Source organism: Heterodontus francisci, chromosome 12, assembly GCF_036365525.1.
Source record: "Heterodontus francisci isolate sHetFra1 chromosome 12, sHetFra1.hap1, whole genome shotgun sequence".
Lineage (NCBI taxonomy): Eukaryota > Metazoa > Chordata > Chondrichthyes > Heterodontiformes > Heterodontidae > Heterodontus > Heterodontus francisci.
This window is the reverse complement of record NC_090382.1, coordinates 35,020,194-35,044,711: the sequence shown is the minus strand read 5'-3', so window position 1 is coordinate 35,044,711 and position 24,518 is coordinate 35,020,194. Positions and strand designations below refer to the sequence as shown.

At 42.3% G+C, this 24,518-nt stretch overlaps 1 protein-coding gene across 1 annotated transcript in view; it reads right to left on the bottom strand.

The window, feature by feature from the left end:
- The window catches only part of kdm3b (lysine (K)-specific demethylase 3B), a 162,219-nt gene that overhangs the window by 40,519 nt on the left and 97,182 nt on the right, over positions 1-24,518 (bottom strand). Inside the window, exon 12 of the mRNA XM_068043302.1 lies at positions 23,482-23,696. Within this exon, the coding sequence (XP_067899403.1) occupies positions 23,482-23,696 (215 nt within the window). The remainder of the gene's footprint in view (positions 1-23,481; positions 23,697-24,518) is intronic.

The following is a 24,518-nucleotide window of genomic DNA, read 5'->3' as shown; positions in this document are numbered from 1 at the left end:
TTCCAGACTGGGAGGTGGTCTGCAGCAGTCTTCTCCAAGGGTCAATTTTGTGTCCATTATTCTTTTCAATTTTTAAAAATGACCTAGATTCAGGTGAAGGAGCAGCACTGTAAAGTCTGCAGATAATGCCAAAGCGGTAGACAGTGAAGACAGTTACAGATTTCAGGATAACTTGGCAGGGGTGTCGGAACTAGGAGGAAATGTCAGAGAGGAATACCAAGGTGTACAGAATACTGGCAGAGATAGACAGCATTAGAGTAGAAAATAATAAATTAGGTAGAGCCAGAGTAAGCGAGAAAATATTAATGTCTAAATCAGGATTAATGTGCATATATGTGAATGCAAGGGGTGTTGTTAACAAGATTGGTGAGTTATAGGCACAGATTAGCATGTGGAAATATGATGTGGCTATAACAGAGACCGAGCTCAAAGGAGGGCAAAACCGGGTATTAAATATTCCTAGATACAAAGTCTTCAGAAAAGATATGAAAGGGAAAAAGGGGGGAGGGGTGGCAGTATTGACTGAGAGCATTGCAGTGCTGAAGAAAAAGGATGTCCCAGAGGGATTGGGGAGAGAATCAATTTGGCTAAAGCTAAGGAACAAAGAAGGTGCAGTTACATTGCTCGGTGTTGTTTATAGGCCGAGTGGGAAGGATGTAGAGGAACAAATTTGCAAGGGAATTTGAGGTGCAAAAATTATAGGGTAGTTATAATGCAGGACTTTAATTATCCAAACATGCACTGAGATAATAGTTGTGTAAAGGGCAGTGAGGGGCAAGAGTTCCTAGTACGTGTTCAGGAAAATTTTCTACAGCAGTGTGTTTCTAGTCCAACGAGAAAGGAGGCACTGCCAGACCTGGTTCTTGGGAATGAGGTGGGCTAAGTGGATCAAGTGTCAGTAGGCGAACATTTAGGGGACAGCGATCATTGTATCATAAGGTTTAGGCTGACTATGGAAAAGGACAAAGAACAATCCAGAGTAAGAATTATTAACTGGAGCAAAGCCAACTTCAATGGGGAGGGAGGGATCTGGGACGAATAAACTGGAGTCAAAGGTTTGCAGGAGAAACGGAAGCTGAAGAAATGGGCTACCTTCAAAAAAGAGATAGTTCGAGCATAGTCAAGGTATGTTCCCTCGAAGGGGTAAACAAATCCAGAGCTCCCTGGATAACAAAAGAGATAGAGATTAAGATAAAGATGAAAAAGTGTGTTTATGACAGATGCTAGATAGAGAAAACTATTGAGAACCAGGCTGAATATAAAGAAGGTTCAGAGGGGAAGTGAAAAAGTAAATAAAAGAAGCAAAGACGGAGCAGCTAACATAAAAGGGAATCCCAAAGTTTTCTATAGACTACTAATAGTAAAAGGGTGGTAAAAGGAGGAGTGGGGTTGATTAGGGAACAACAAGGGGATTTACACATGGAGACAGAAGGCATAGCTGAAGTATTAAATGAATATTTTGCATCATTCTTTACCAAGGAAGAAGATGCAATCCAGGGAATTGCGAAAGAGGAGGTCATTCAGACACTAAAATGGTTTAGAATTGATAAGGTGGTGGTGTTGGACAGGCTGTCTGTACTTAAAGTGGATCAGGCACCAGGACCCGATGAGATGCATCCAAGGACACTGAGGGAAGTGAGTGGAAATTATGGATGCACTGGCCATAATTTTTCAGTCTTCCTTAGACCTCAGGGAGGTGCCAGAGGACTGGAGAATTGCAAATGTTTACACCTTTGTTCAAAAAAAGATAAGCCAGACCAGTCAATCTAACTTCTGTGGTGAGGAAACTTCTAGAAAGATTGCTCCTGGACAAAATTAATTGTCACATGGACAAATGCAGGTTAACTAAAGAAAGCCAGCATGGATTTCTTAAGGGAAAATCATGTTTAACTAACTTGCAGGAGCTTTTTGAAGAGGTAAAAGAGGGTTGATGAGGGAAATGCAGTTGATGTACATGGACTTCCAAAAGGGACTTGATACAGTGCCACACAACAGACTTGTGAGTAAAGTTACAGTTCATGGAATAAAAGGGACAGTAGGAACATGGATATGGAATTGGCTGAGTGACAGAAAGAAAAGATTAGTGGTTAATGGATGTTTTTCAGGCTGGAGAAAGGCTTGTAGTGGAGTTCCCCAGGGATCTGTGTTGGGGTCCTTGCTTTTCCTGATATATATTAACAACCTAGACCTCGGTGTACAGGGCACAATTTCAAAGTTTGCAGATGATACAAAACTTGGAAGCATTATGAACTGTGAGGAAGATGGCATAGAACTTCAAAAGGACAAAGACAAGTTGGTGGAATGGGCAGACAGGTGGCAGATGAAGTTCAAGGCGGAGAAATGTGAAGTGATACATTTTGGTAGGAAGAACATGGAGAGACAATATAAAATAAATGGCATAATTCCAAAGGATGTGCAGGAGCAGAGAGACCTGAGTGTATGTGTGCATAAGTCATTGAAGGCAGGACAGGTTGAGAGCGCGGTTAATAGAGCATACTGTATCCTGGGCTTTATTAATACAAAGTGATTCATGACAACGCTTCGTCATCGCCGACGTCATCAGGATGCGCCGCGGTGCGCACATGCGCAGACGGTCTCCTGCCCTCTGCGCATGCGCTGTGGTCCGGCTTGCCACGGATGCTTTGCGCATGCGATGACGTCATCGCGTTATGTCGTCTTCCTCGGGCAACGCGCCAGGTTGGCCTCTGCGCATGCGTCAATCTTTGGATATTCACGCATGCATCAAAGCTTCGGCGCGACTTTTTGAAAGTGGAAGGAGGAGAGGTTTTGTCGGGCATTTTCTCGCATTTTATCTGAATTATTCCTAGTCGTTTTGGAGACTTGCTTCATTTTTATTAGACACAGGAGATTGTTCCAAGGTAAGTTGCTCTGCCTTTGTAAGTTGCTTTGAAAACATTTCCATTGTCTGGGGCACCGCATGTTCTCCAGTCCCTGTTGTAAGCTGCTCTGAAAACATTTCCATTGTCTGGGGCACCGCATGTTCTCCAGTCCCTGTTGTAAGCTGCTCTGAAGCGAGAGGCCGTAGAGAGCTGCGGGGAGCGAGTGTGCGAAGACCTTGGTGTCGCCGGGTCCAGGGACTGGCCGGTAAGTCTTTTGCTGTTGTGTTTCTGGCGCATGCACAGAAAAAGGCACTCCTCTTCCGCTCCGCTGCTCCCCCCACCCCCCCTCTCTCTCTCTCTCTGTTCCCCCCCCCCCTCTCTCTCTCTCTGTTCCCCCCCCCTCTCTCTCTCTCTTTTCCCCCCCCTCTCTCTCTCTCTTTTCCCCCCCCCTCTCTCTCTCTCTGTTCCCCCCCCCCCCTCTCTCTCTCTGTTCCCCCCCCCCCTCTCTCTCTCTGTTCCCCCCCCCCTCTCTCTCTCTCTGTTCCCCCCCCTCCCTCTCTCTCTCTTTTCCCCCCCCTCCCTCTCTCTCTCTTTTCCCCCCCCTCCCTCTCTCTCTCTTTTCCCCCCCCTCCCTCTCTCTCTCTTTCCCCCCCCTCCCTCTCTCTCTCTTTTCCCCCCCCTCCCTCTCTCTCTCTTTTCCCCCCCTCTCTCTCTCTCTCTTTTCCCCCCCCTCTCTCTCTTTTCCCCCCCCCTCTCTCTCTCTTTTCCCCCCCCTCTCTCTCTCTTTTCCCCCCCCTCTCTCTCTCTTTTCCCCCCCCCCTCACTCTCTTTTCCCCCCCCCTCACTCTCTCTTTTCCCCCCCCCCTCTCTCTCTTCCCCCCCCCCCCCTCTCTCTCTCTTTTCCCCCCCCCCCTCTCTCTCTTTTCCCCCCCCCCCCTCTCTCTCTCTTTCCCCCCCCCCCCTCTCTCTCTCTTTCCCCCCCCCCTCTCTCTCTCTTTCCTTCCTCCCTTCCCCCCCCGCTGCTCTTCCCGGCCCCCGTGCTGCTCTCTCACTCCGGCCATTGTATACTGCCACGTGTTGGTTAGGTTTCCTCTGTGTGATTCTTTGAGCAGCGCCATCTTTAGTCCTGGCAGCTGCTACAGTCGCAATCTGTGACGTTTTCGTGGCACATGCTGTATTTGCGCATGTGCCAAAACAGCGCCACCTACTGTTCGCGTTGTCAACAAATGCAGTCTTATTAATAGGGGTGCAGAGTACAAGAGCAAGGAGGTTATGTTGAACTTGTATAAGACACTAGTTCGGCCTCAGCTGCAGTATTGCGTCCAGTTCTGGGTGCAGCACTTTAGGAAGGATGTGAAGGCATTAGAGAGGGTGCAGAAAAGATTCATCAGAATGGCTCCAAGGACGAGGAACTTCAGTTATGAAGACAGATTGGAGAAGTTGGAACTGCTTTCCTTGGAGAAGAAAAGGCTGAGAGGAGATTTAATCAAGGTATTCAAAATCATGAGGGTGCGGACAGAGTAGATAGGGCGAAACTGCTCCCACTCGTGACAGGATCGAGAATGAGAGGGCACAGATTTAAATTGATTGGCAAAAGCGACATGAGGAAAAACGTTTTCACGCAGCTAGTGGTAGAGGTAGGTTCAATTGAAGCAATCAAAAGGGAATTAGACTGTTATATGAAAAGGAAGAATGTGCAGGGTTATGGGCAGAAGGCAGAGGACTGGCACTAGGTGAACTGCTCCTTTGGAGCGCCGGTGCAGATGTGACGGGCCAAATGGCCTCCTTCTGCGCTATAACAATTCTGTTATTCTGTGAGGATGGTGAAATGGGAAGGAGCATAGCAGATGGTAATGCAGAAGTGTGAAGTGATGCACTTTGGGAGAACTAATAAAGAGATAGTACACTATAAATAGCACCATTTTCAGAAGTGGAGGTGAGCAGAGAGATCTTGGTGTCTATATACAAAAATACTTAAAGGTGGCAGCGCAAGTTGATAAAGGTGGCGTAATTAAGCATTTGTGTTACTTGGGTTTATAAATAGAGGAATAGAACATAAAAGCCAAGAGACCATGCTGGAACTTTATAAATCACTGGTTAAGCCTCTGAAGTATTGTGGACTATACTGGGCACCACATTTCAGGCAAGATGTAGAGGAAAAGGGTACAGAGCAGGTTTACCAGATGTTCCCAAGGAAGAGAGACATCAGTTATGAGAGTTTGGTAAATTAGGGCTGTTCTCCTTGGAACTGAAGATTAAAATGTGACCTAATAGAGGTCTTTAAGATGACAAGAGATTTTGAGAGAGAAAAACTACTGCCTCTGGTGAGTGGGTCAATAAACCAGAGGTCATAGATTTAAAATCATTGGCAAAGACCTAAAGGGGAGAAGAAATTTTTTCAGCGTTGTTGGGATCTGGAACACTACCCGAAAAGGTGGTAGAAGCTGATTCTATAAATAATTTTAAAAGGGAGCTGGACAAGTATCTGAGAATAAGGAACTTACAGGGTTATGGACAAAAAAAACAAGAATGGGAGACTAAGCACAAATGCTCTTTCAAAGAGTCAGCATGGGCACGACGGGCCAAATGGCCTCATTGTGTGCTATAAGTTTCTATGATTCTACGAAATCAGCCATAGTCTTATTTCATAAACCAGCAGGAACACATTCAATTCATCCATTACACAAAATATATTAAACAAAATATTAGAAAATTCAGCCATCAAAGTCCAGAGCCTGGCCTTACTAATATGTTACTTACATAAATATTACATTTCTCATTTTCACCACGATTCTACTGGTCCCAGTCAGCTTATGGATACAACAAACCTAATCCCCGTCAATTTACCAGGAAACAATGTTGAGTCGTACCAGAAGAGACTCGTGGCTCAGTTCTCCCTTGCAATTTGAACAATTCCTTAGGGATAGTGAAGTATGACTACTAGTAGGGACTGGAGAGTCTAGTGAGGGGCCATGGTGACAATCTAGTGGTGCGAGACCCCTTGGGGACGAGCGACCATGATAGAATTCTTCATCAAGAAGGAAACTACGAAGGTATGAAGCGCGAGTTGGCCATGACGGATTGCGAAACGTTACTTAAAGGGATGACGGTGGATAGGCAATGGCAAACATTTAAAGAACGCATGGATGAACTACAACAATTGTTTATCCCTGTCTGGCGCAAAAGTAAAACAGGAAAGGTAGCCAAACCATGGCTTACAAGGGAAATTAGAGATAGCATTAGATCCAAGAAAGAGGAATATAAATTTGCCAGGAAAAACAACAGACCTGAGGATTGGGAGCAGTTTAGAATTCAGCAAAGGAGGACCAAGGGATTGATTAAGGGGAAAATAGAGCACGAGAGCAAGTTTGCGGGGAACATAAAAACTGACTGCAAAAGTTTCTATAGGTATGTGAAGAGAAAAAGATTGGTGAAGACAAATGTAGGTCCCTGACAGTCAGAAAAGGGGAATTTATTACGGAGAGTAAAGAAATGGCTGACCAACTAAATGCATACTTTGGTTCTGTCTTCACAAAGGAGGACACAAATATCATACCAGAAATGTTGGGGAACACAGAGCTTAGTGAGAGAGATTAAACTGAAAGAAATCAGGATTAGTAGAGAAATGCTGTTGGGGAAATTGATGGGATTGAAGGCCGATGAATCCCCAGGGCCTGATGGTATGCATCCCAGGGTACTTAAAGAAATGGCCCTAGAAATAGTGGACGCATTCTTGGTCATCTTCCAAGATTCTACAGACTCTGGAAAAGTTCCTACAGATTGGAGGGTAGCTAATGTAACCCCACTATTTAAAAGGGGAGGTAAAGAGAAAGCAGGGAATTATAGACCAGTCAGCCTGACGTCGGTAGTGGGGAAAATTCTAGAGTCCATTATCAAAGATTTTATAGCAGAGCACTTAGAGAACAGTGGTAGAATCGGGCAGGGTCAGCATGGATTTATGAAAGGGAAATCATGCTTGACAAATCTACTAGAATTCTTCGAGGATGTAACTAGTAGAGTTAATGAGGGGGAGCCAGTGGATGTGGTTTATTTGGACTTTCAGAAGGCTTTCGACAAAGTTCCACATCAGAGATTAGCATGTAAAATTAAAGCGCATGGCATTGGGGGTAGTGTATTGTGATATATAGAAAATTGGTTGGCAGACAGTAAACAAAGAGTAGGGATAAATGGGTCTTTTTCCGAATGGCAGGCAGTGACTAGTGGGGTACCGTAGGGATCGGTGCCAGGACCCCAGCTATTCACAATATACATTAATGATTTAGATGAGGGAACTAAATGTAATATCTCCAAATTTGCAGATGACACAAAACTGGGTGGGAGGGGAATGCAGAGAGGCTCCAGAGCGATTTGGACAAGTTGAGTGAGTGGGCTAATGCATGGCAGATGCAGTATAATGTGGATAAATGTGAGGTTATCCACTTTGGTAGCAAAAACAGGAAGGCAGATTATCTGAAAGGCTATAAACTGAGAGGGGAGAATATGCAGCAAGACCTGGGTGTTCTCGTACACCAGTCGCTGAAGGTAAGCATGCAGGCGGTAAAAAAGGCAAATGGTAAGTTGGCCTTCATAGCGAGAGGATTAGAGTACAGGAGCAGGGATGCCTTGCTGCAATTATAACAGGGCCTTGGTGAGGCCAATCCTGGAATATTGTGTGCAGTTTTAGTCTCCTTATCTGAGGAAGTATGTACTTGCTATAAGAAGAAGTGCAGCAAAGGTTTACCAGACTGATTCCTGAACCAGGGGTCATAGTTTAAGGATACGGGGTAAACCTTTCAGGACTGAGATGAGGAGAAATTTCTTCATCCAGAGAGTGGTGAGCCTGTGGAATTCGCTACCACAGAAAGCAGTTGAGGCCAAAACACTGTTTTCAAGAAGGAGTTAGATATAGCTCTTGGGTCAAAAGGGATCAAAGGGTACGGGGTGAAAGCGGGAACAGGCTACTGAGTTGGATGATCAGCCATGATCATAATGAATGGCGGAGCAGGCTCGAAGGGCCGAATGGCCTACCCCTGCTCCTATTTTCTATGTTTCTATGATGCACACAGTTAAAGGGAAGGGCAGATAAACTAGGAAGAAGTTGTTGTTTCAACATTCCATCATTTAACACAATTTACCACTATCTCTTTTTTGAATGTAGTTTGATCTTTGTAAATAAGCTAGCAGTGGGGGGGAAAGAAATCATAAGATTCTAACTTTTAAAGTCTTAAAACCTGCTTTGAGCAATTATGAGTGCGCTATAATCTCCCCATGCTTACGCTGCAGACAAGGACACATTCTGGATTCAAATATTTCTTTCCAATGAAGATATCAACAGATAATGCACAAGTTACACTAACTTTCCTGTTATGAACACTGGATTTTGTAGTATGGTTATGTTTTAAAAACTGTGATCTTTATTGCAGTGTAAAATGGACATTCGGAGGAAATGTGTGACCTCACACAAAATCTGCCCCGAGACAAGCCGGAGGTCTTGGTTACCATGAGAACAAGGAACCCAGATCAAAGACCCTTTTGAAAGCAGGGTGCAAGGTTGTAACACCCAAAAGGACAATGGGTTTCGCTTTCCCAGAGTTACAGATTGTGAACAGGGAACCAGAGACTCTAAAATGCAGATTTCAGTTACAATTTTTAACACCTGGAAACAACAGAAGAACCCAGTGGTTTTGCTATGGTCAGGCTTAAAGTCTCTGAGCATTGTTAAAGGCAAACGACTATTGACTTTTAATCTGGATAAATTCGAGGCGCTTTCTTAGGTCTGAAGGAGGAAAGGAAGACCGGCAGCCTATAGAAAGAGAGAGGGGCCAGTGGGCTATTCTCTGGGGAAACAGCTACTCTCAAATCACCGATACAGCAAAAGGCTGCTAAGATTTGAACCCAGTTTGAAGGCTCAAGGTTTGTGGAAGAGAAAAGACCGACGAAGTTACCAAAAATTGCTTTATTAACTGAAATCCAGTCGAATGTGCTTGGAAGAAGTGAGTAAACAGGAGATTGGCTTTGAGAAGAGCACTGGGAGATCCAACCCATTGCAGCTGGGAGGAGTTTGAGACTTTTAATTGCAAGGATACTTTTTCGATGAGAACACTAACATATAAATGAGGTGAAGGGTTTTCAAATGTAAGTTACTAGGAAACACCTTTCTCTGTAATTTAGTATATTAGTTACGTACTAAGTACTGTTTAGTTAATGCTGATTTTTAGTTTAGTTGTTATAGTAAAAGTCTTCAAACATTAAATCTTGTCGGGTACTTCTTTAATCGGCCACTGGAAAGTTCATATCTCTTATTTTAAAGTTAGCAGTCTCGACCAAGGTCGTAACAAATTTGGGGCTCTTGCGTGATTCGAATCGTTCATGATTAGGCTATAAAAACGGGTACACCGGAATTTGCTAGAATTTAAACGAACAAGATTTCACAATTACTTTTGCTGTACTCAAAGAAAAGTCAGCATGTCTACTTGATTGGACTCTCAATGACTTAACACAGTTAACAGTGGATTTAGCAGAGCAAATGGGGGTTTGTTTAAAATCAAAAGCTAAAAAGGCAGAAATTGTTGAAGTGTTAGTTCAGCATTTTAACACTAAGGAGATGAAGTGTGATTTTGGTAGCTCTCAGATTTAGTTAGCTAGAATTCAGATACAAATGAAGCAACTGGAACTGGAAAGAGAAAGGGAAAAAGAAAAGGAAAGAGGAGAAAGGGCAAAAGAAAAGGAAAGAGGAGAAAGGGCAAAAGGCAGGAAGAAAAAAAAGAGGCAGGAAGGAAATGAGAAAGAAACAGACAATTACAATTTGAAATGACACAACTTGAATGCTAAAGAGAAAGGGAAGAAAGCAAGAACAAGAAATGCAAAAACTGACAGACTACAAAGCGAGACTGGAAAATCTCTAAGCGGTGGGTGTGCATCGGGGTAGAAATTAAGGATGACACAGATGAAACACCTCAGTTTTAATTTGGCAAAGAATATAAGCTTATAACCTAAGTTTAGTGAAGAGGGAGTAGAATTCTACTTTATATCATTTGAGAAAATTGCCATGATTCTGGAAAGGCCTGAATCATCTTGGCCAATGCTCCTACAGTGTGTTTTAGTAGGGAAAGCTTTGGAGGTAACTGTGGTTGGTTTATCAAAAGGCTGTCCTAAAATGGATGCCCCAATAGGAGACGTTGTTGCCAAGCCTTGGCAATTTTGAATAATGAGCAGAGGGGTTCTCTCTTGTGTGATGAAGTAAATCAGGTCCCTGAAGGTTATAGAAGTTTTGTGTTCAAAGGTAAAGTGTCCCCATATCCGCCTGGTAAGACAGGCAAGCCAATTGTTCTGCTTAAAGATACAGGGGCAGCCCAGTCATTAATGGTATCAAAGGATGCGAATTTTTCTCCAAGTAGTTAAATGAATGCGAAAGTCCAAGTATGGGGCATTGAGGGAGGTAAGTTACCCGTTCCATTGTATAAATGCGATTTAGAAACTGGTCCGGTAACAGTGGGAGTCACCCGACTTGCATATTGAAGGGGCGGATTTGTTGCTCGGAAATGACTTAGCTGGGGATAAAGTATTAACGCTTCCAGTAGTTTCGGAAAAGCCAGTTGAGGTTGCTGAAACTGAAGTTTTGCAGGAAAAATTACCTGGAATGTTCCCAGGTTGTTGTATAGTAACTAGGTCCCAGGCTCATCGGGAAAAACAAGATAAGGCAGAGTCAGTGGTTAGAAAGGACAAGCCAGATGTCTGGTTGGTTGAAATCTTTTTTCAGGAATTTTGAGTAGCAAGATTGAATTGTTTAGCAGATTGTCATTGACTGAGGCACAACAGGCAGATCCTGATTTAAAGAAATATCTCAGGCAGCATATTGAGATGGAGACTGAGAAATTCCTTGAGTGCTATTGTTAAAAATGACATACTGATGAGGAAGTGGAGGCCTCCTCAGAGACCAGATGAGGATAAGGATAGTGTTACTTTTAATGAGTTAGATGAAGAGGCAGAGACCGCGAACTCTCAAATTGAACACCCTGCGGTGAAACTGGCAAACACAGAAGTATTAGAAAAATTAGTAACAGTTCTACACGAACATTCTGAACAACATAAAAAGGACATAGCTGAGTTGTTAAAATGGTTTAAAGCAGTATGTGCTGATAAACCAAGTCAAACTCCTTTGGCTATTCATGGGGTTGATGGAGTAACAACCACACCTATTAAACAGAACCCTTATCGACTCAATCCTGATAAATTGGCTCAGGTCAGAGAAGAGGTTCAATATATGCTAAAGAATGATGCAATTGAACCCAGTCAAAGCAGATGGAGTTCTCTGATTGGCTTTAGAAGCAGCACAGACAGTTAAAAAAATATTCTGTATTGATCAGAAAATCAATGCAGTAACAACCATCAACTTCTCAAGGGCAATTAGGGATGGGCAACAAATGCTGGCCTTGCCAGCAATGCTCACATCCCATGAAAAAAAATACAACAGACACGTATCCAATCCCACAACTTGAGGATTGTACTGAGAGTGGGAAATTCAGCCTTTTTGAGCAAAATTGATTTGCTGAAAGGATATTGGCAAGTCCCCTTGACCAACAAAGCCAAAAGAGTTTATGCTTTCGTGACCCCAGATGGCCCATTTCAATGCAAGGTCATGCTGCTTGGTATGAAAAATGCACCAGCCACATGTCAACTGTGTTGTGTATATTGACGTACAGCGGCACTTGGGAAGAACATGTTGAACACAAAGGCTCCGTTTGACAAGTTACAGAAAGCCAGTTTGGTAATAAACTTAGCAAAGAGCGAGTTTGCCAAGGCAAACTCCCAAGGCAAGGGGCAGATCATAGGTCAAGGTCAGGTGTTGTCTGAAGAAGCTAAGATTCAGGTGATAATAGACTTCCCAGTCCCCAAGACAAAAAAGGAAATACTACAATTCCTCGGGATGTGAGATTTCTACCGAAAGCTTGTTCGTAACTTCTGTACAGTAGTTACCCCAGTGATGAATTTGTTAAAAAAAAAGCAAGAAGGTCTAATGGATAGAATCATGTCAAATGGCATCTGAAAAATTAAAGGCCATTTTAATAAATGAACCCATCCCAGAGACACCAAATTTTAGCAAGCCTTTAAAGTGGCTATTGATGCCAGTGATGTGGGGTAGGAGCAGTGGTACTCCAAGATTATGATGCTGGTATTGAACGACCCGATCAGCTACTCCTCTGGAAAACTAAGTATCAAAATTAGTACACCACTGTTGAAAAGGAGGCTTTAGGTCTCTTCTCGACTCTTCAACATTTTGGGGTATAGGTCAACAATGGTCAAAGGGAAATATCCTTTTATACCGACCATAACCCATTAAGGTTTTTAGACAAATTCAAGACCAACACCAGATCATTCCAGTGGAACTTAATGTTGCAACCATTTACCCTAAAAATTGTCCACAATACAGGAAAGAACAACGTAATTGCCGATGAACTATCCAGAATTTAAAGAAAAGGTATAATAGAGGAAAACAACTCGGAGATATGCAAATACTGTTGTTACCTGTGTAATATGCAAAATGTTAATGATTGAAACGTTTACAATGTTATAGGTTGATAATTTGGTATAAAATTAATTTCTACTGTGACGATTTTTCTATTTCCAGGGAGGTGATGTTACAAACACTGGATTTTGTAGGATGGTTACGTTTTAAAAACAGTGATCTTTATTGCAGTGTAAAATGGACACTCGGAGGAAATATGTGACCTCACAAAATTTGCCCAGCGACAAGCTGGAGGTCTTGACTACCATGAGAACAAGGAACCCAGATCAAAGACCCTTTTGAAAGCAGGCTGCAAGGTTGTAACACCCCAAGGACAATGGGTTTTGCTTTCCCTGCCTCAGATTGTGAACAGGGAGTCAAGAGGCTCTAAAATGCAGATTGGAGTTGCAATTTGTAATGCATGGAAACAAAGAAAGGATCAGGTGGCTGTGCTATGGTCAAGACTTATGGTCTCTGAGAATTGTTAAGGCATAGGGATATTGACTTTTGATCTGGATAAACACGAGAAGCTTTCCTAGGTCTGAAGGCTGAAAGGAAGACCAGAAGCCCAGAAAGAGGGGGCGCCAGTGGGCTGTTTTCTGGGGAAACAGCTGCTCTCAGATCACCGATAAAGTAAAAGGCTGCAAAGATTTGAAAGCGGTTTGAAGTTTGCGGAAGAGAAAAGACCAATGGGGCCACCAGAATTTGCCTTATTAACTGAAGTTTGTCGAGTGTGCTCCGAAGAAGTCAGCCAAGAGGACGTTGGCTTTGAAAAAGAGACTGGGAAATGTTTGGGACTTTTAATTGCAAAGATACCTTTTCAATGAGAACACTAACATATAAATATGGTGTGGGGTTTTCAAGTGTGTTAATAAGTTTATGGGAAATACCTTTCTCTGTAATTCAGTGTATTAGCTACCTATTAAGTACTGTTTAGTTCATGTTGATATTTAGCTTGTTATAGTAAAAGTCTTAAAACGTGAAATCTTGTCGGTTAATTCTTCAATCGGTCTGGGAAGTTCATATCTCTTGTTTTAAAGTTAGAGGTCTCTACTGAGATCGGAACACTTCCTCATTCCCTCATTTTAAGTCACCTTAAGAGTAACATTACAATAATTAAGATGCAAAACTGTGATAAGTTTGAAGCACCTTAGAACCCAAAAGAATTAGAATATTACAGCGCAGTACAGGCCCTTCGGCCTCAAAAACAAAACGTGTCAGGTCAAAACAGTAAGGTCCTGTAAAAATAAACAGTCTCTGAAATATCCCATGATATGAGAGGACATAGACAGACTGGCGAAATGTCCAGATACATAGCAGCTGAAATTTAACACGGAAAAGTGTGAAGTGATGCATTTTGGTAGTGAGGGGCAATATAAACTGTACAATTTTAAATGGGATGCAGGAACCTGGGAATGCATGTACACGAATCTTTGAAAGTGATAAAACTGTTAAAAAAGCAAACAGGATCTTTGGCTTTGTTAATGGAGGCGTAGAGTACAAAAGAAAGTAATATTAAACCTTTACGAAACACTGGTTAGGCCTTAGCTGAAGTAGGGTGTTCAATTCGAGGCATTGCAGTTTAGGAAGTATGCCAATGCTTTGGAAAGGATGCAGAAGAGTTTCAGTAGAATGGTACCAAGGATGAGGGACTTCAGTTATGTGGAGAGACTGAAGAAGTTGGGTCGTTCACTTTAAGGCACAACATTTAGAGGAAATTTAATGGGTATTCAGAAACATTAAAATTAAGATGAATTGTTTCCAAAGGCAGAAAGCTTGGCAACCAGAGGACACAGATTTAAGGTGACTGGCAGAAGAACTAGAAGCAATATGAGGATTTTTTTTAATGCAGCAAGTTGTTATCTGGAATGCACTGCCAGCACGGGTGGTTCAAGTTACATTTAAAAGGGAACTGGGTAAATACTCGAACGAAAAAAATACAGAACCATGGGCAAAGAGCAGACACGTGGGACTAAATGGATAGCTTTACACCAAAAAGCCAGCAGAAGCATTATTCGATGATTCTATGGCAGTGACAAAAATTTTTGTTCATAATATGTCTAGTCTGTATATAGTTTACAAGAGTGGACACACACAATTTTGCTAGAGCAAAATCCTAAAACTTGGGGAGAATTTTATTTTTTAAAACCCAATTTGATTGCATTTCGCTAGTACAGCACCAACTTTTGATGAATGTAATAATCTCATTGATACATTTCCAAAACATTTTAACTTGATTACTCATCAGGTGAGGCAGCATCTGTGTTGAAAAAAATGGAGTGCATGTTTCAGGTCGATGACATTTTGTCAGAACTGCTACGTTAAACCTGAGTATAACTTTCCTTTCTCCTTTACTTGTTTTACCCGACTTTCCTCTTCCATTTGTTTCCTACTCTCTCCTTGCCTTACTCTCCTCAATCCTCTACTTTATTGCTCTCTCCTGCCACTCTCCCTCTTCCCCAGTTTCTTGCTATTCTCTCCCTGTGGAGACACTATCGGGTAGAAAGAAAGTAAGTCTTTGAACAAATGAGATGCGATGGGAGAAAGTGGGAATGGAGTGGGCTACACTTCAAAGTTTGAAATTACATAGAAGAAATCGAATTGGCCAGACTGACTGCACAGTTCCATGACAAACTCCAATTATACCCAAAAGAACACAGATTGAAAATTCATCACACTCCTTCACCTTACCCTGGCTTCTGAGCTGGGTAGTGGGATAGTATTTTGGGTGTGAACCTCCTGTCAGAACACTGACAATTCTGCACCAGAACAAAGGTGCTCTGCACCCTTAATGAACACAAGGACTCATTGTGGATTTACACAATGACTGTTCTTTTTCTTTCACCAGGTTCCACTGGATCCTGCTCCACTTTTCTAGTTTTTCATACTTCCCTTGAACTTACCCACCCACCTACACCACCACCCCTCGCTTTAGCTATTCACCCAATGTCTTGTACATGTCTTATATTTCTTTGATTTCTCTCATCATGCCACTATTGTTTGCTAATGTCATGCTACTGTTCACCTATCTATTCTCCACTTAAAGCAATTTATAGGTCATCTGTTTTTCCTTTGTGTAGTAGTTTTATTGCCACCCCCTTCCTCTTGTTCTGTTCCTTTTCAAACAATGTTTATCTGGAATATCTGCCAGTTACGATGAAAGGTCCATACCCTAAAAGTCAACTTGTCTGTTCTCTCCATGGATGCTGTCTGATCTGCCAAATGTTCCCAAGGTTTTCCATTGCATGTGCAAAATTACAAATTCAGTTTGTTCTTTGAATTACGGATTAGCCCTTAATGAGCTCATAAGCTCGTCAACAGGCTTAACTGGACATTGATCTGATCAGGCGGGTTGCTGGATCTTGCCTCTCGCCTCTGCACCCCACCCGCACCCCAAGCAAAATTGTTGCCAGGAAACTGGCACAGCTGCTGGTATCAGGAAATTACGCAGCTGCCTGCCTCCATTCCCACCCTCTTTTGGCTGCCAAAATCCTGTCCTTAATGTTCTGGGCAAGAGGTACAGTTGGGATGTGAGCAAGAACTTTTTTACGCGAGTGGTAATTACCTGGAACTCGCTGCCTAAGAGGGTGGTGGAACCAGAGACAATCAATGATTTTAAAGGAAACAATGGGCACTTTAGGGAAATAAACTTGCAATGCTACGGGGATAGAGCAGGGGAACGAGAGCCAGCATGGACTCGATGGGCTGAATGGTATCCTTTTGTACCGTAAAAATGGTACTAAACAGCATTCACCCTTTTAAGTTGCAAATTTGCATCAGGATGCCCACAAAATTTAAAAAAAAAGGCTTCCTTGAGACATACCATCTTCAAAATGTTTTTCACTGTATGTTGGGAAAGTTATGATTCTTTGACTCTGCTTGAAGCACATCAGAAAGCATCCAGCCAAACTGTTCATGAACAGACAATTTCCAAGTAGGAATACTTAGCAATTAATCAATCACAACATATCCAAGACAACTAAAGTCAACCTCTTCCCGCCAGGTGGTCTTTAGACCATGTTAATATGGTTGGAGTCTACTGTGCATGTAGTTGCCTTAGACTGACAGACTAACTTTTCAAAAGGCAACAATACAGTACAAAGAATGCATGAAGTACAAGTTTAGACATTTGATACTTGAGCCAGTTCCAATTTTAACAAGCTGCAAGTGGATACAAAAACAAGATGTGAATTCCAAAGGCAGGAACATTTAGCAAATTCTCAATGTGATTGTAGCTGAAATGGTGTGTTAATAAGCCATAGGATTCTATACAACAACATAACAGCAAAATACTGTGGATGCTGGAAACACAAACAGAAAATGCTGAAATACTCTGGCAGCCTCTGTGGAGAGAAAACAGAGCAAAGGTCAGTGACCTGAAATGTTACCTGTTTTTTTCTCTCTACAGATGCTGCCAGAGTATTTCCAGCATTTTCTGTTTCTATTTGAGTCTATACGTTATCTGAAAAATCTACCAAGAATGACTACTGAAGGAAGCAAGACCATCCTTGCCCAGTGAACTTATGACTGCATGTACTTCACAAGTCACATGTTCTTACCGTATAATTTTTATCACACGTTCTGACCACATGAAAACTTGACAATAGCTGGAGTCACAGCTAAAAGTTATGTCTGGTTACATTGCTTTCAGTAGGACACACCTCCTTTGTTATATTGATCTATCCAGTCTTCCCACACTAGGTGGTGCTGCTATCCTGCTAAGATTCTACGATTTCAATTCAGTGGAATCCCTGAGCTGCCTTAAAATCTTTTTCTCACTCCAATTAGCTTGCAGGTACTTTATTTTATAATATGAGCTTTTAAAAGTGGGCCGTTTTGTTTATATTGCTGCTTCATATTTCTACATTTTCCTGCTGCTGCCACCCCAGGACCACTAGCTGATAATAGTGTACCACTGTTCTGATGAAAGGTCACAGACCTGAACGCTAACACTGCTTCGCTCTCCACAGATGCTGCCAAACCTGCCGAGTATTTCCAGCATTTTCTGTTTTTATTTCGGATTTCCAGCATCCGCAGTATTTTGCTTTTTACCACTAATTGATCACCTGTGTCTGTGAATGTTTCAATACTGGCACCATGTCTAAGTGTCGGAAGAATTAATTTTGCCCCAGCACAATAATTAAATAATTACAAACGCAGACTGCTAACCTCATTGAAAACATAGATATTTTATATAAACATAAACATTTACATAAACATACATACCAATTTAAATTTTACAGGTAGAAGAGGGCTACAGGGCAAGAGATAACAGAACAAACGTGAGGGAGGTGAGGGGGGAGAAGACAGATAATAGAAGGAAAATGGGGAAATGAAAGGAAAGGGAATTCAGAAACAAGGTGGGGAGGAAATGGGGGATTGAGGCAAGGAGCAGCCAGACATCAGGAGAGAAGAAATATAGCCAGTGGAGATTGCAGTTGGTAAATACAGTAGCGGTGGAGGGAGGCAAGGCAGGGGGAGGCACGTTACTGCAACAGAAGAAATTGAAGTAGGGTAGAAGTAACACTTGTGAGGAAATTAGCTTTTGGGCATTTGTGGGGAAGGAATTGGCATCCAGTTGGAATGGGAAATGCAGCCACCTGTTCTGTAGGGGTTAAGCGCCATGATTTTGTTCAGTTGAGGGTACACAACCCTGCTCACTTGGGGGAATGTTCAGATGGAAATCTTCTGTGGGAGGAGGGCAGTTGATGTATTAAAATACTCGGTACCGTTCAATTTGCCGGGGTGAGGGGGGGGGGGGGGTGGCGGGAAGTTGTTGAGTGTCAAATTTGTGCTGGGAAAGACAAATTGCCTGTTGGGTGGGGGGGGGTGGTGGGAGAGGTGGAATCGCTTTCCCTGATCTGTTGGGAGGAGGGTGTGCAATGAGCAAAACCTGATGTGGGGTGGATGGGTTGATGGTGGAACTGTTGCGCTGTTGTGAGAAGTGGCAATTGTCTCCCTTAGCACCACTACCCCCCACATTTGAATCTGCTTAATAACTGCTTACTATAAATGTCAAACTTAATTCCTATTACAGTTTCCAAAAGCAAACTTTGATCAAACTATTTCTGTAAAACATATCCTCTCTCAGCATGAGCAATGTCATGGGAGATTTTCTAGTTTGCATATAACTGCTGAGTTGCTAGTCTGCATATTGCAATACTGCTATATTTTGCATGCGTACACAAAACGTCAGATTTAGTTGCACAACATAAGTACATAGGAAATGGAGTCGGCCATTTGGCCCCTTGAGTCCACTTTGCCATTCAATAAGATCATAGCTGATTATTTAATTGTGGCCTCAACTCCACTTGTCTGCCTGCTCCCCCATAACCTTCGGCTCCCCTGTAGATCAAAAATCTGTCTAATTCAGCTTCAAGATATTCAAAGACTCAGCCTCCGCTGCTCTCTGGGAAGAGAATTCCAAAGATTAACAACACTCAGATAAGAAATTCCTCCTCATCTCTGTCTTAAATGGGAGCCACTATTCTGAAACTGTGACCCCACAGTTCCAGATTCTCCCATGAGGGGAAAACATCCTCTCAACATCTACCCTCTCAAGCCTCTCAAAAATCTTATTTTTTTCATAATATCACCTCTCATTCTTCTCAATTTCAATAAGGCCCAACCTCTAGGAAAACAGTAACTAACCAGCAGTCTCTTTTTACATTAATTCATGGGACCTCAGCAGCATGTAAGTAGCTACTTGTAAATTTAGAGTAGAGGCCATAAAGGCACAGGCCTGTTTGACATCTGAACATCAAACTCCACAGCCAAGATTATCCATGAGGAATTCCACTGAGACTTGCTCATGTAACAAAATCGCTCTCAGCTTTGCCAAGTGCAACGAACAAATTGGGCCACTGGGGATGACTTTATATGTGCAGGCTGAACCTCTTTCAAAAGAATTTGATAATTGTCTATAGTAGGTAATTTAATGCCCCTTCACTGTACATATTAAAAAAAACATGCATTTCAAAGATTCTATACTTGCAGGCCAATGGAGCACAGCTACACCAAAACCCTGTGTCCTGAGCTTTTGAGTCAAAGGGATACATGCACACTCAAGTAACTGATAGCTTCAGAAGTGAACACTGCACAAGCAGAATGAGGTCTAGGTCTCATCATAGCATAAAGTAACACACGAGACATATCAGCTGCACGAGCTAATTTCCTATTTTGCAGATGACACCAAATTTTTTTTTGGGAAGTGGGGGGGTGGTGAATAGTCAATACTGAGAACTGCAACACATTACAAGATATTAACAAACTTCCAGAATAGGCATATAATTGGCTAATGAATTTGAACAGTGCTAAATGTGAAGCATTACATTTTAGCAAGAAAAATAAGGAGGCTGCATATTACTTAGAAAATAAGATAGATGTAATGCCAGAACACCAGCAGATAGCTAACTTCATACCTATATTTAAGGAGGAAGATAGAACATGTCCAGGGAACAATAGACCAGTTATTTAACATCAGTCGCAGGAAAAGTAATGGAATCTTTACTAGAGGAGAGAACAGAACAAGTGGAATCCAAAAATATAACAGCATGGATTTCAAAAAGGAAAAGTCTTGCTTGACCATCCTTGTTGAATTTTTTTTTTTAAAAGAGGTGAGAATGTAGGTAAGGGTAATGTAGAGGATGTAGATTTTCAAAAAGTCTTAGATAAGGTACCACATAGTAGGCTAACTAATAAAAGTCAGAGAATAGAGAGTCAGGGGATTTAGTAGCAGGATAGATAGCTAGCTGGCTTAAAGACAGAAAGCAGACAGCAGGGTAAAGGGTAGTTACTCAGAGTGGCAGAAGGTGGAAAGTGGTGTTCCTCAAGGATCAGTGCTGGGACTGCTGTCATTCACAATTTATATTAATGATTTTTTTCATTCTTTCACAGGATGTGGGCAATGCTGGCTTTATTGCTCATCCGCAAATGTCCTTGAGGTGGTGGTGGTGAGCTGCCTTCTTGAACCGCTGCAGTCCAAGTGGTGTAGGTACACTCACAGGGCTGTTAGGGAGGGACTTCCAGGATTTTGATCCAGTGACAGTGAAGGAATGGCGATATAGTTCCAAGACAGGATGGCGTGTGGCTTGGAGGGGAACTTGCAGGTGGTGGTGTTCCCATGCAGCTGCTGCCCTTGTCGTTCTAGATGGTAGAGGATGCAGGTTTGGAAGGTGCTGTTGAAGGATCCTTGCTGAGATGCTGCAGTGCATCTTGTAGATGGTACACACTGCTGCCACTGTACATCGGTGGTGGAGGGAGTGAATGACTAAGGTGGTGGATGGGGTGCCAATCAAGCAGGCTGCTTTATCCTGGATAGTGTTGAGCTTCTTGAGTGTTGTTGGAGCTGCACTCATCCAGGCAAGTAAACAGTATTTCATCACATTCCTGACTTGTGCCTTGTAGAGGTTGGACAGGCTTTGGGGAGTCAGGAGGTGAGTTATTCGTTGTAGAATTCCCAGCCGCTGACCTGTTCTTGTAGCCACAGTACTTATATGGCTGGTCCAGTTTAGTTTCTGGTCAATGGGTAACCCCCAGGATGTTGATAGTGGGGAATTCAGCAATGGTAATGCCATTGAATGTCAAGCAGAGATGGTTGGATTCTCTCTTGTTGGAGATGGTCATTGCCTGGCACTTGTGTGGCGTGAATGTAACTTGCCACATCAGCCTGAGCGTGGATGTTGTCCAGGTCTTGCTGTACATGGACACGGACTGCTTCAGTATCTGAGTCGTCGCAAATGGTGAACATTGTCAATCAGCGAACATCCCCACTTCTGACTTTGTGATGGAGAGGTCATTCATGAAGCAGCTGAAGATGGTTGGGCCTAGGACACTGCCCTGAGGAACTCCTGCAGTGATGTCATGGGACTGAGATGACTGACCTTCAAAGACAAACATCTTGCTTTGTGCTATGTATGACTCCAACTAGTGGAGAGTTTTCCCCCCGATTTCCATGACTCCAGTTTTTCTAGGACTCCTTGATGCCAAGGGCAGTCACTCTCACCTCACCTTAATGATTTGGGGGCGGGGGGCGTTAGGAGGACAGCAAAAAATTACATGATACTAAACTTTCAGAATGGGCATATAATTGACAAATGAATTTCAACATCGATAAATGTGAAGTTTAGAAAGTAAGAATCTAAAAGGATCTTGGAGTACAAATACACACGATCAATAAAAGTAAAAGACAAGTTAACAAAGTCATAAAAAAGCAAACCAAGCACCTGAGTTTACTTCCAGAGGGACAGAGTTGAAAAGTAGAGACTTAGGCTAAACTTGTATTGATCCTTGGTTGGGTCATACCTAAAGTACTATGTACAGTTCTGGTCACCCCATTATAAAAAAGATAGAGATACTGAAGGTTTTGAACAAAAATTACTGGGATAATACCCGACATATGGGGACTATGCCCATCAGGAGATGATGAACAGGCTAGGTCTCTTTTCTCTTGAAAAGAGAAGTCTGAGGGGGGTGACCAAAAGGAGGCTTTTAAAATTATGAAAGATTTTGATAGAGTAGACAATGTTTCCATTTGTGGGGAAGAGCATAATTAGAGATCAAAAGATAGTTGACAGACTGATAATCACCAAAAAAAAACAAACAGGGAATTCAGAAGAAACTTCTTTACCCAGAGTGCAGTGAGAATTTGGAACTCACTACCTTAGGGAGTGGTTGAAGCAAATAGTATAGATGCATTTAAGGGGAGACTAGATAAGCAAATGAGGGAGAAAGGTATAGAAGGTTCTGCTGGTAGAGTTGGATGAGAAAACACAGGAGGCCCAAGTGGAGCACAAAACACCAGAATGGACTCGTTGGGCTCACTGGTCTGCTCCGGCGCTGTATATCCTATGTAATCCTTTCCCTTGTTTGTATCCCAAGAACACCACTAAAATTATTTTCCTAAATGCACAAAAGGTCAATGATCTATTCAAATGTGGATCAAATTTCAGCACTATAAAGTCCTTGAGACACTAAAATTCAAATAGTCTTAAGCAGAAAGAGACAGTGCTCGCGAAGTTCTATTTTTATGCCAAATTCTGCCATCAGCGAGAGATACCAGCAGTATGGCTTCTGTGAACTAAGGTAGAATATCTATAACAGCTAAAGATATAGGTCAATTGCTAGCACATTCCATCCAAGCAGACTGTAATGGGACCAGTGTACAAAACACCATTAACGTATTGTTTGCCTTTGCTCTGTGACCTTTTGGTCAGCTATGTGGCCTGGTCCAATCTAGACCTCCTTTGTTATCTCTTACCCCACCCCCACCTCACTTGCTTATAACCTGTGACTTTTCTAATATTTGTCAGTTCCGATGAAGGGTCACTGACCCGAAACGTTAACTCTGCTTCTCTTTCCACAGATACTGCCAGACCTGCTGAGTGGTTCCAGCATTTCTTGTTTTTATTTCAGATTTCCAGCATCCGCAGTATTTTGCTTTTATTACAAAACACTTCTATTTTGCAACTCACTTCTTCACTGGCTGCAATAGTGCTAATTACTCTAAGTTTGCTCCATCAAGAAACACCAAAAGGTTGAGAGAGTTGCTCTGCTGAATCTGACTACTTATCTCAGAGATATCCTAACATCCTGTGGACAACAGTGGCATGACTATTTATTAGCTATGTGTAGGTGGCCCAAGTACACTTATGAATGAACCACCCATTCCCAGTGGAACTGGAAACGCGTCTATGTCAGACTGAATGCAGGTGCTAAGCCCCTTCCCTGGAGGGCAGTATGACTCTCCAATCACTTTTGGCTTCAAATTATCAGATTCATTGAATACAATTTCACAACTTGCCAGAGTGGAATTTGAACTCATGCTACTAGCCCAGTATCATAATGTTGTACAGGAACTTGATGGGCCAATTAATACTGGGGGGCTGAAAATTCAAGAACACAGGGAGAATAGTAAATGCATTCTTTATACTTGCATTCAATATTTTGCTATTAACCTCAGTTGTTCTCTCATTCCAAATATCTACAATGACTATTCTTAGAGGGATAAAGGTCTATAGAAAGCTTCCCCACTAGGAATTGGCACGCTGCACAATCCAAAATCTCGACATTTAAGAACTTGGTTGAATAATTATGGCACATCAGCTACTACATTGCTTAAAAGAAAATTTAACTTACGGTGCGGTTCTACCAGAAGCATAGCCTCCTTCTCAGACATTACCAGTTGGCAGAACTGATCTCCAACGTTTGCCAAAATGTACTTGGATGTTTCCAAATCAAGGCCTTCAGCAGGTGTGCGTGATGGGATCCAAAGACTCAGGGCTTCAGCATCACACTGTCTGGGATTTAGAAACCCTCCCACACGTAGGACACCAGTCCTTGTAAACGCTAGTCTGGAAAATAAAAAGTACAACACTGTGCAGTACATCTACAAGATCCAATTTGAACACCTGAGGGTGGAAAGTTTTATTTCCAAAAATAAAATTCACAAAAATATGGACCAACGTCTAAATATCTTGTTTATTCTGGGTTTGCGAACCTGTATAAGTTCTGTTAATTGCTGATGTGCTCAACATGCAAGCGTTCACTCATCAACCAAGGTTCAGACAAACTGACGACTGCATTATGCACTGGATGGAGAATGGCCACATCTTTGTTTTTTTGTTAAGGTAGACAGAAAGTAAAAACAATGCAGACGGCTGGCATAGATTTCACAAACTCATCAACAGATCAAAGCCACAATTAGAAACTGATTGGGTATTGACTGTCCTTGGAAGGTGATCTTTTGCTTAAGCATTGAGAAAAATAATGGGGAAGGGAGAAAGCCATGTATTTATATAGCATCTTTTCACAGCCCCAGGAAGTCTCAAAACTCTTTATAACCAGTGAATTATTTTTTGATGTGCAGTCACTGTTATGCAGGCAAACATAACAGAATTTGCATATAAGGTCTCACAAACAGCAATGAGATGAATGGCGATGTTGACCTCTTTTCATGATGTTGACTGAAGGTTACATGGTGGTGGCCAGGACATAAGAACTCGCTTCTTCAAAAGTGCCAAAGAGTCCTTTATATCCACTTGAATGGGCAGACAGAACTTGATTGCAAGTTACCACCTACAACAATGCAGAACTTCCTCAATACTGCTTTGATGTCAGCATAGATAATATGCTCAAGTCTTGACATGGCTTGAACCCACAATCTCCTGGCTCAG